Source organism: Ipomoea triloba, chromosome 7 (genome assembly GCF_003576645.1).
Source record: "Ipomoea triloba cultivar NCNSP0323 chromosome 7, ASM357664v1".
Lineage (NCBI taxonomy): Eukaryota > Viridiplantae > Streptophyta > Magnoliopsida > Solanales > Convolvulaceae > Ipomoea > Ipomoea triloba.
Window position 1 is genome coordinate 20,229,434 of NC_044922.1, and position 12,576 is coordinate 20,242,009.

General features: G+C 37.1%; 1 protein-coding gene across 1 annotated transcript; it reads right to left on the minus strand.

Moving 5' to 3' along the window:
- Positions 1-1,048: 1,048 nt before the first annotated feature.
- LOC116025823 (peroxidase 4-like) lies at positions 1,049-3,878 on the minus strand. The gene is made up of 4 exons (XM_031267178.1): positions 3,544-3,878; positions 2,658-2,849; positions 2,375-2,543; positions 1,049-1,726 (listed from the first exon to the last, which is right to left on the minus strand). The coding sequence occupies exons 1-4, from the start codon at positions 3,796-3,798 to the stop codon at positions 1,335-1,337; spliced, it is 1,008 nt and encodes a 335-aa protein (XP_031123038.1). The 5' UTR covers positions 3,799-3,878; the 3' UTR covers positions 1,049-1,334.
- Between the last annotated feature and the right edge of the window lie 8,698 nt (positions 3,879-12,576).

A 12,576-nucleotide genomic window follows, 5' to 3' on the forward strand; every position in this document is an offset into this window, starting at 1 on the left:
ACATCTGAGACATACATAGTACTACCTCCGTCCAAAAATGGTTGTCTGATTCGATTAACGAGGCTTGACTGAAGTAATTTTTAATTTAATTTTTCATATTATTAAGTTTAGCATTAATATATAAAATTTATATATTTAGAAACTACATCAAAAGTAGTTTTAAACACAAAAAATTAAATTTAAAAATAATAAATAATTACTAAAGAAAATAAGCAAAGAAGGAAGAGTTGGTTTGACCAATGAATAGTAAATAGGACAGGTAAAATAGGATAGAGGGAGTAATAATTAATCGATGTCATTTGAAATGTCGCCATCTAATTATTGGTTGGCTGCACCTAGACTTTTCTCTAGGAGTATTTTGCCTGAATAAACAACTCTTATTTTTGCATGTTCAAATTAACCACTAATCTAATCATCACTAGTATTTAGTAATCATTCAATAAAATAACAAGATGTAGTGTATATATACCTATTCTCGTTTTACTTTTATTTGTTGACTAGTATTTTGTACGCGATGCGCGAAAATTTATGCCCAATATTAAAACATTAATAAATACAAACAATAAAAATTTATAATTCGAATGATATATACACAAATAATATATGTATTTTATACACACATATATGATTTACCATTCATAGAAATTTAATTAAAATATAATCAAACATTAAATTAATTATATAATGATTTTAATACAATGATAATTAAATAATATGAAAAAAGATTTGATGGATATAGGTGTATGGTAATAATGATGGAGTTAAAAACTAACGGTGTTATAACGTTGTAAGGGTAATTTTGTATAACAAGAATATAGTAAGGATAATTTTGTCTAATAATATTGAAGTGTACAACATTTAAAGTAGAATGTATACATTTATTAACATATAAAAAGAGGGACATAAATCGAGGATATAACCTTGATTGAGACTTATTATATTTTTAGATGTGCGATGATTAATAATCAGGTTTTAATATGATTCATAATTTTCTTTTTCTTTTTTTATTCTACTCAATTAATATAAGCCATGTGAAGAAAACATAAACTTGCTTAAATACAACTAATAGTTTCCTTCAATAACTCATCACGCTTTCATTTTCACTTAGACATCCTACCAAATGAAATAAATGGCATTTCAACAACCAAACAAAGCAAACAATTCAACAATGTAGTACCCGGTCGACGTCACTGACTCAATCCTGAAATTAAAGTAGGATACAGCATCATAAAACCCTATGATCTAACAGCACATAATTTATTTTACACTTGAACAACTCAAATCACAACACCAAACATATACCGTTTTTTTCCGAATTATATATATTCGATATATCAGTTAGCCCTTCTGCAATTCTTCCTGATCTCACCACTAGATCCGGTGAGAGGGCTAATATCACCCATCTTGATCATGGCCTTCACGAAATCGGAATCGAATGATGCCTGGTTTTGGCTGTATTTCTGAACGATGGAGTCGGTGGATCCGCCATTGAAGAGCACTTGGTCGGAGTGGAGAAGTCCCTTCTTGCCGAGCAGGTTCTTGTAGTAATTGTTGTCGAAGAAAGCAGGAGTTTTGAAGTCAAGAGGGGCTAAATTGTTGTCCCCTGACCCAGTCTGGCTCGGACACATCTGTTGTCTTGTCTTAGCAAAGGATGAGTCAATGTTGGTCTCATTGTAAATGCGCCCCCTAAAAACTGTACACCTCGCTTTTCCAATTGTGTGTGCGCCTGTATGTATTTTATCAAATATACCCTACTTTAGCATACACCCTACCACTATGCATGTCAAAAACTATAGCTGTGGTGCTGGATTTGGCCCATACGGGCCTTCGTCCAATAATTCTCCTCCCAGCACCAGTGATCGAGCTCTGATACCAGTTGTTAGTATAAAACACTTATCACTGCACTAAAAGATATACTCCTTCTGTCCCATTTTACCTATCTTACTTTCTTTTTTAGTTTGTCCCAAAATGTTGTCCTCTTTCCAAAATTTAATATCACCATCATTCTACTTTTTCCAATTTACCCTTATGACTTTTGTTTTCTTTATTGCTTTTATTTCGAAAAGTGAAAAAGTTAGGGGCATAATTGTAAAGCACATCACATTTACTTTAATTTCTTAAAAAGCGTGCAAAAAGCAAATGAGACATCCAATTCGGGACGGAGGGAGCAGTTGGTAGCGAAGCCTCAACTTTATTTCCTTATACCTTCACACATTTTCTAGAGCCAGCAGGATGCTGATTTCTGGACTTGGCCTTTTTACTGGCCTCCGCCGACCAATCCTCCTGGTCACGTATTGCTGGATTTGGTCCCTACTAACCTCGTATGCATTTAATTTGTTATTTTAACTAATGTTAACATAAATTTTTCTCGAACCTGATAAAGCAACCATATCCCTAGCAGAGAGACCTTTGTTTTGGAACCTTGTGATGAGATTGTTTAGGGTTGATGTTGGAGGTGGGATTACACCGCTGTTGGCTGCAGACAGGCTGGCTGTTTTGGAGTCTCTCCTTCCGAGTTTCACATTCCAGTTTGGTCCTCCAAGCTGTAAGAAGAGATAGTATATTAAAACCTTTGGCCCTTTAGGAGTAGTTATGTATAAAAGTAGTAATTAACTATGTGTACAGTGAGAAATAGCCTCATTGGGTTAAGGTATTACCAAAACAACCGAGTCACGAGCAGCAATAGTGACAATATCTGCACAAGACACAATACCAGGACATACTTTTTCAACTGCGGATTTGATGTTGTCAATGACATTGTACCCCCTAACAGAATTGTTGTTAGGGCCAGCAGTTTTTTCCCCGGTGAAGGAGGATGTATCGTCTAAGAGAATGGATCCATCGCATCCCTGTTAATCAAATAATATCTTGTATCAAAGTTACAAACTTTAATTTTTAATTGTAATTTAAAAAAAATACTATTTTTACTAATAACTAGAGTAATACTCAACATGATAACATCCATGCCGATAGTACAGTAAAAAGTAAACTATTTAAAACCACTCACGTCGCTCTCACTCGGTCACATCAAGCAAAATTCATATTTACAAAAGCAAATAATTAAACTCTTTGCATATTGTATACGGAGTAATATATAACATACAAAGCAAAAAATAGTTTATAACTGGTGAAATACACACTAATAATAATTATTATTATTATTATTATTATTATTATTAGTATATGGATAGCCTTTAGCTGCAAACCGGCCTTAACTTGCCAACTGCGAATTACTGAAGGATTGCACTACAACTACTGTATTAATGCACTGTATCACACATGCACCGCAAGGTCCCACGCATGTCATAGTAGTGGTGCACTCTTGTAGTAGTTGCAGTGCCATCCAGACATGTCTAGGAGCCGTTATTGCCGTGTATTTCATGTAATAGTTGTGGTGTCATCCTTCAGTCGTAGTTCGGAGGTTAAGGCTGATTCGCATTTGAACGCTTATATATATATATATATATATATATATTATAGTGTATGCAATATGATTGAAATAAAATGGTGATAAGGATAGAAAATAATGAATATATATATTACTTGGACAAAGCAATCATGGAAGTGGAGGCGGAGGAGCGAAGCACCCATACGCTTTTCCTTGTTGACTGCAGATTTTACGACTGATTTTACAGTAGCAAGCAAGTTGGGACAACTCTTGGAGTAGAAATTGGTGGAGAGCTGCGCAGAAGTGCTACCCGACAAGATGGAAATAACAACAACAATCACAACAACCATCATTCTTGCTCTTCTTGTCCAACAAGATGAAGAAAAAGAAGAAGAAGAAAAAGCAGCCATTGTAACTGTGTACAAATCAAATGCAAACAAGGTTGTATAGTAGATAATTAACGAGATAATAATGCGTGCGTGGGGAACACAATGGATAGACTAGTAGATATATATAGTGATTAGTGAGAGGGGAAATTGATATTTTTGGTTTAGCAAGAAGCAGCCATTAAGCTTTGCTACCTAATCTGATGGACTTTTGCATGTGATCACACAAGACTTTTCTACGTCTAACCGTGAGGAGACAAAGTACGCCAACATTGCTAGCTACAGGGTGTACTGTTAGCTTAATAATTACTCCTTACAAAGTTTCGAATTGAATTTCTTATAATACTTTCGAGTTTCGAATTGAATTCCTTATAATAGTTTCCGACTGGCCTTCCTGATTTGAATCAATTAATTTTGAACAATTTAAGTTGGTTTAATTACCTCAATTTCACTAATATCACAAAGTAATTTTCACGTACCCAAAGTGTACCATCTAATAGTGCGGGCTTTCCAAAAAATAATAATAATAATGCGGGTGTTGGTTTTGTGACCTGCGGTAGTCACTTGGGCCCCACCATAACCGATCGAATGAGAAATGTAAAAAATAAACAGAGACAAGAATTTTAACTTGGAAACTGAAATGCATAGTATAAATCACGGGCCTTTTTAAGCGATGCCAAGCCATAAATTTACTAATTTGTTTCTTGGTGATTTTGTACATATTGTATTGGCGTGTTCTCTCCCGAGAGATGGAGCTGTCCTCAACTTGTTCCTGACTTCCCCTAGAAGAGATGGGTAGTCAGGGGTAATAATGTGATTTTATGGGTAATAAGTGGAAAATAATGGGATTTAATGGGTCATAAATGAGAAATAATGGGAAATAATTGGAATATTTATGGGTAATTAATTAGAGATTTGGAAAAATAATTAGGGAGTCAATACTGATTGGTCATATCTTGAGTGCAGAGTACAGGCTACCAAGCACGAGTCTCACGTCCTACTGTTTGCTAGGTGATACCGACGGGGTATCCATGCCGAGTATCTATCATCGGGCTTTTCTGTGAATTATTAAAAGATTTACTAGTTGTTAAATTAATAAAAACTTAGTCTAACAGTTGACTTGATAATTACAAAGTTTTAAATTTAATTCTTTATAGAAATTATTTATTGACTTTAACATTTTAGTTTGAATCGATCTTTGACCAACTTAAACTAGTTTACCTCAGCTTCCAAGGATCCTTTCGGCCATGGTCTCCAGGCGCCGGGCGAGCGACTTCCCGGGATGGCACCTTTTGATAACGTGTCCTTTTCGATAAATTAAAGGATTTGCTAACTGTGAACATTTAATTTCCATTTTGATAAAGTCTAAAAACACGTTTTTCGTACCTAAGTTCAAATTAACTTAATTAAGGTTAGTTTGAAAGTTCCTCGTCACCATATATAATAATCATATAATTTTTTTTTTAAATATAATCATATAAATAGGAGCCGGGGAAAAGGATGCTATCTGCAGCCATCTAGCCAGCTAAGTTGTAAAGCCAATTCAAAGTCTGCTAACATATATCCTGTACCAAATATAATATAAAAAGTAGACCTTCAGAATTTGTGTAAATAAATTCGTTAATAAGTTAACACGATTAGATAAGTCTAAACATGGATATAACTCGTCAAAATTAATAGATTTTTAAATACAAATCACGAATACAATTTTTAAAAACACTGCCAAGATAGACACGTTTAATTAAAATAAGTTTCATATTCACAGAACAAGTTAAATAAACAACCTATTTAAGCTCATTAATATGAGAATTGACATGTTTTTTTTCCTATCCCCTTTTCGCGATTCGCCTTCCTACCCGTATGCTAGGGTTTTGCATATTTGACAATCATGAGTGCTTTCGACATCTCATACATGTGTGCAAATCTTACTCTTGTTGACGTTGATGATGAGGATATGCGACAACTCCAATCCCGCAGATTTCTCATTCGCTTCTACCATGAAGTCGATATTACACAAATCTTAAAAGATAGATCATGGACTTACGAGCAAATCTTGTTGAATATGAAAAGGTTACAACCAGGAGAGGATCTAGAAACCACCCCTCTTCTCTATGCTGAGTTCTGGATACAGATCCACTCATCCTTCCAAGCGGATTTCGATCTAACGTGGTCGTCTCTGCCATTGGATCGTTCTTAGGATCATTGGTTCAATGGGACGAGCGGAAATTTGATGGTTCTATGCGAACATTCTATTAGGTACGTGTAGCTATTGATGTGACTAAGCCCTTGAAAAAACAAATGAAGTTGAAGAAGGACAATCGTACTTGGGCGTTTATTGACTTCCGTTATGAGAAGCTTCCTACCTTCTATTTTATGTGTGGAGTTATTGGCCATAGTGACAAGTTTTGTTCCAAAATTCTACAAGGTATTGACTTACTAGTGGAGAAACCATATGGTGCATGGCTTCGTGCGGTTGCAAGGAAAAATGTTCCCTCTGTGGGACAACGATGGATAGCGTTGAAATCCACTGATGACCGCAAACAATGGGAGGCTCCGGGAATGGAGGTGAATGATGGACATGGAAATCGTCAGGGTAGTACACGAAGTAATTGTCGCATTGTAGAAAAGACGTCGGGTTGAAGGCGAGGGAAGGGATAAGGCAAGTACTATGACTGAGATGGAAGTTAAGGCTACTATGTAAAAAATACATGCAGAAGGCGGGTCTTGTTGTGCAAGCTCGCCAAGGACTATGGATTTATTATCTTGGAATCGTCGGGGGCTTGGCAACCCGACGACAATTCGTGTAATAGCGGATCTTATTCGCGAGAAAAGGCAAAATATAGTTTTTCTGATGGAAATTTTTGTTGATAAACATAAAATAGAGGTTGTGCAAATGCAGCTGGGTTTTGAAAATGTTTTTGTAGTTGATATCGTAGGTCATAGAGGTGGGTTGGCTCTACTTTGGTCTAATACTGTGGATCTGACTGCTACTGGTGTTTCAAGCCATCATATTGATACTAAGCTCACGTTGGATGTTCGTAGTTCGCATTGGAGGTTTACTGGTTATTTATGGTTTTCCTGAGAGGCAACGTAGACATGAAGCCTGGCAAATGTTGCGATCATTGTCTACCCAAAGCACATTGTCGTGGGTGGTGATGGGAGATTACAATGATCTCCTTGATCAATATGAAAATCGAGGTCGTGCACCCCTTCTAAAATGGTTAATTACGGGCTTTAGAGAGGTAGTGGCTGATAGTGGTTTATAGGACTTTCTTTTTAGTGGTAATCAATTTACGTGGGAACAATCTTGAGGCTCAAGTAATATGGTTGAGGAGAAAATGGACTGAATTCTCACTTCTGATAGTTGGTTAACTTTGTTTTAAGAGGCCAAAACAAGTTCGCTACTTTCTCCATATAGTGACCATCTGCCGTTGATTCTCACTCCGATTGTGGTGCAACGTGTTAATAAAAGAACGCATTTTTGGTTCAACAACATCTGGTTGCGTGAAGACAAATGTTAGGCAATTGTCTCCCAAAGTTGGTGTAAAACAATTGGCCTTGATACACTTACCAAAATTGAATGTTGCGATCGAGATAATTGGAAGTGGGGGCGAACGTATAATAAAGATTTCCAGCGAAGGATCGATCAATGCAAGGCTCGGCTTGAAATGTTGCGCTTTAGACAAGAAGAAGATGGCCTCACGGAGCACTCTAGTGTTGAGGAGGAGCTGCTCACCCTTCTTGAATAGCAGCATATCTTCTTGAAGCAAAGAGCAAAGGAACACTGGCATAAGGGTGCAGATGTTAATAGTAAATTCTTTCACAATTTCGTCAAGTCTAGAAGGCATAGGAATAAGATTAACAGGTTAAAGAATGATGATGGAAACTAAGTCGAAGGGGAAGATGAGATTAGTGAAGTTATGGTGGACTACTTTGGGAATTTATTTAAAGCAAATCAAGGGGAGATGTTGGAAGTTATTGATTGCGTTACTACAAAGGTTCTCATGGCCCAAGAAATTGCTAAGCTGCTCCGGCCGCTAAGCATGGAAGAGGTTCGAACCACGGTGTTCCAAATGCATCCTGATAAATTTACAGGATCGGATGTTCTGGGTCCGGGTTTCTTCCAACACTTTTGGGATATTGTTGGAGGAAAGGTTACTATATTTTGCAAACACTTTCTTGAAACAACAAGCCTTCCTGTGAGAGCTAATGACACGTTTATTGTGTCTGTTCCCAAGAAAGTTAGCCTGGAATCTATGATAGACCTGTGCCCAAGCGCTCTTTGTAATGTGATCTATAAAATCGTTGCTAAGGTTTGTGAAAATCGGTTAAAACCTCTCTTATAGAAGATCATCTCAAGTGCACAGAGTGCATTCATGCGGAGCGTCTAATCTTTGATAATATCATGCTGGCTTATGAGGTGCACCATTTTTCAAAGCATAAAACTCAAGGAAGAGATGGGATAGTGGCTATGAAGGTGGACTTGAGCAAGGCATATGACCATGTTTAGTGGCGATTCTTAGAGGCTGTAATGGAAAAGATGGGGTTTGAGGGGCGATGTATTGATATTCTCTTGGAAACTGTTACTTATGTTCACTACCTTATCTTGCATGAACAACACTATCTTGGTCCTATAATCACTGGTAGAGGACTGAAACAAGGTGATCTGAGGGATTAAGTGATTTGATTGAAAGGTAGATTTGTTTCTTTTTGCTAACGATTGTTTTCTCTTCCTTCGCGCAAATACACCGAAAAGTGAGCACATGAGGTATGTTCTTGATACATATGAAACAACTTCTAGGGAAAATATTAACTATGAGAAATCTACTGTATATATGCTTCAGTTCAAATATCTCACAGTACGCAAGGAGTGAGGTTGAAGATATTCTTGGGGTGGCAGAGGGTGAAACTAGTGGAAAATATTTCGGCTTCCCATCACTTTGATAAGTGCTAAAGATAACTACGCTATGGGTCTAAGTTAGGGTGAATTAGGAATGAAATTGTATCCTTTTGTGAATTATTAATGGCATTTCTATGCTCTAATGTGTCAATCAATTGCAAAATTCCACTCTTGGCACTTGGGATGGTTCTGTAGGTTTTGGAGGTATAAACAAGAAGCATGTGAACTTGGCGAGAGTAGCAAAGCAAAGGAAAAGAGACCGGAGGCAAAACAGACAATTCCACACGTGGACACGGCGTGGAATATATTCAGCAACTTCCACGCCGCTATTCCACGCATAGACTAGGCGTGGACTAGCAAATTCGAGGCTAAGTGTTCAAGGGTAATTTTGGGAAGTATTTAAAGACTAATTTAGAAAGTTTTAAGGAGGAGAGTTTTCTTTTACATTTTATCACTTAGAAAATCTTAGAGAGAATGTAGAGCTCATCTTAGATTGTAGAGAAACAATTTAAATTTCCTTACAATCTTTGTGAAGAAGATCTACATTGAATCTTTAATTTGGATTCTATTTAATCTTGTTTAGGTAAATCCCTACTTCTACTTTTAATCTTGTTTGCAATTTAGATTTCCATTTCAATTTCCAAATTGTGAATTTAGGTTTTGTTTTCCAATTGCTATCATGATTAGGTAGATCTCTAATAGGGATTAAATTGTGGAATTTCATGATGCTAAGTATTGATTCCTAATTCCTAATTCCTAATTTGGAGATTGGATTGATTGCTCTTGTTCATAATTGATGAATTGTATGTATTCTTTGAGGATTGGCCAACTCTTGACTGATCTAAGGCAACAAGCTAGGCAAGATATTGCTAGCCTTGTTGTAAGCTCCAATCAATTGTGATTTCCTATTTTAGACTTGAATAGTATGAATAGGTAAGGTGACATAGGCCATGCATTTGTGAAAATGTCTCTATGCCTCTTGGTTGCCTAAAAGCACTCTAAAGCTAGAGAGTTCCTAGTAGACCAAAGGGGGAACGATAATAGCTAATATCCCGAGAATAACCAACCACACAAGCCAATTCTCCTAAGCATAAGATACACAAGGAAGCATCATGGTTGCACACAATTCATTCTCTAGTTTTTTTCCCTAGTTTTCATTCATTTGATTGCTTAGTTCAGTTTTCAAACTTCAAAAACCGACTATTGTGTTTATTATGTGTTTGTGACTTGGCGAATGAGACATTCAAAATGCATTCCTTATACTAAAAGTTTAGCAATACTTCCACAATGACCTCATTAAAAGACGATAACACCCGCAAAACGACCTTCATCACACTTCTTGGAGAACGGAAGAAGGTGATTTTAGGTTTTTTGAAATATCATTTTCTCACAAAAATTCGTAGTTGGAATGCCAAATTTCTATCCCGTGTAGGTAGCGAGGTTTTTATGAAAAATGTTATCCAATCCATGCCTACGTATACGATGATAGTTTTCCTTTTACCATTGGGATTTTGTAAAGATATTGAGACTATTATGAATGAATTCTGGTGGACAGGTTTAGTTGGCAACGCTAAAGGTTTGAGGTGGCATTAATGGGATGGGCTATGTGCAACGAAAGCTAATGGCGGTATGGGGTTTAGGAAATTACATGAAATGAATAAGGCACTTCTTGGTAAACAGGCTTGGTGACTTGTAACGATGCCCTCGTCTCTTGTAACACATGTTAGGCACGTTATTACCCAAAATGTTCCTACTTTGATGCAAAAGAGGGTAGTAATCCCTCATATATTTAGAGGGGTATGATGGAGGTGCAAAGTATTCTCAAGGAGGATTGCAGACATAGCATTGGGAATGGTAAAGAAACAAAAATTGGTGCTGATTCGTGGCTGCCTACTGATGTTAACCCCTATGTTCATACTATTTTGCATGAGCCCGTGTTTGATGTGCCAGTTTCATCTCTATTTAATGTGCAAGGTACAGGGTGGGATGTAGAGTGTGTTAGGGATATTTTTTATGCTTCTGATGCTAATTTAATTTTAACTATTCCTATCAGTATGAGGAAACCTAAGGATGATTAGATTTGGTATTGGGATAAAAAAGGGGTCTACACGGTTAATTCTTGTTATAGACAGCTCAATATGGTGGTCTAGGATGGGCATTCTTGGTCTAAATTTTGGAATCTTCATGTACCTCCTAAGGTGAAGAACTTTTGTTGGCAATTAGCTTCGCCTTTTCTACCCACTAGGGGTGCTCTTAATTCGAGGCGTGTTGCCTACTCACTAGTTTGTCATATGTGCAGAGGTGAATATGGAAGTGCAATCCACCTTTTTGCAAAATGTCATGAAGCCGTTAGTGCGTTGTAGAGGTTGGGAGTGCCAGTATCTGCCCATGTTAATAATGTTAGTGACTGGTTTTTTTATTGGATTCATGCAATAAGGGGTGATTTGCTTGCTAAATTTGTTGTGGTTTGTTAGGGCATTTGGAGTAGCAAGAATGAGAATGTGTGTCAGGGGATTCCTTTTGATTTCAACAAAATTCTTCGTAGTTCCCTGTTGTTTTTGGAAAACTGGAGGGTAGCTAATGAAATTAATAGTAATGTCGCTACCTATACTGAAGTGATGAGTCATAGTAGGCCGCAAAGGGGTAAGATCAATCTAAATACCGATGCCACAATAAATCAAGATAATAATGTGATGGGTCTTGGTTGGGTTTTGAGAGATGATGAAGGGAGATTTCCGGCAACAAACAAGTGTATGCCGATGATTTTTATTGTAAGGAAACTGAAGCTATAAGCCTCAAGGAGGATCTCAGTTGGCTCAAGGATACTGGTATGGGTAATGTTGAGGTCGAGATGGATTCTCAAAATGTTTTTAATGATCTTCATAGTTCTTCTTTTAATTTTGCTTTTGGTATGTTAAGTGATGATGTTAAAGAATTACCATCCATGATTGGTGATGTTGAATTTCATTTTGTTAAGTGATCTGCAAATTGCGGCACCCACACTATTGCTCGGGAGGCCTTTTCTGTGTTAGGTTGCGAGGGGTGGTTTGATATCCCCCAACCTTTTCTTGTAAACTGTCTTGCTAGTGATTTTATGAATTAATTTTTTCTCTCAAAAAAATAATATCAATATGAGTTTTAAAATAAAAAATAGAACTTCGAAAAAATTAAGTCCACAATTAAATATTTATAAAATGATAAAATATCATTTAAAAATTATAATTAATACTAAGGTTGATGGATTAAATTGGTTCCTTAGTAAGTTAATCGAATTGATCCATTAAAACATGAAATTTTAGAGGTTCTTAGCGGGTTAACTTGTTAATAACATGTAACACGCTAAAACTAAACACTAACTGATTTTTTTTTGTCAACTTTCGTATCATACTAATAAGTCATGTTACTTATAAGTATATATAAAAAGATATAAACAATCATTGGGTGGGCTCAAGGGGAGTAAAGGAGGAAGGTTGGCCCAAATCAATGGGGGTGAAGGAGCCATGGCTGCCTAATGCAAAGCGGGCTGAAGGAAGCATTACGGCTCAAGGCAATGTGGGGTGAAGGAGGCATGATAACCCAAGGTGATTGGGGTGGGGGGGAGGGTGAAAGAGACATAGCAACCCAAGACAATAGGGGGTGAAGGAGACATGGTAACCCAAAGGTATGGGTAAGAAAGACTTTTTGGCCCAATTGGGGAAAAGGGAACACTAGTCAGCACTGTGGGGGGCACAATCGCCCCCGGCCAACCATTGTTAGTCGGTTGGGGAGATCGCCTACCTCCCCTGGTCATGATGTGGCCTGCAAGGGCCAAGCACTCCCTCGTGCGGCCATTGTGATGGAGTCATGGTGGAAGGTTTCTCGAGCTTTGTATATATTATTTTCGACCTAGTGCCCTGAGTGCT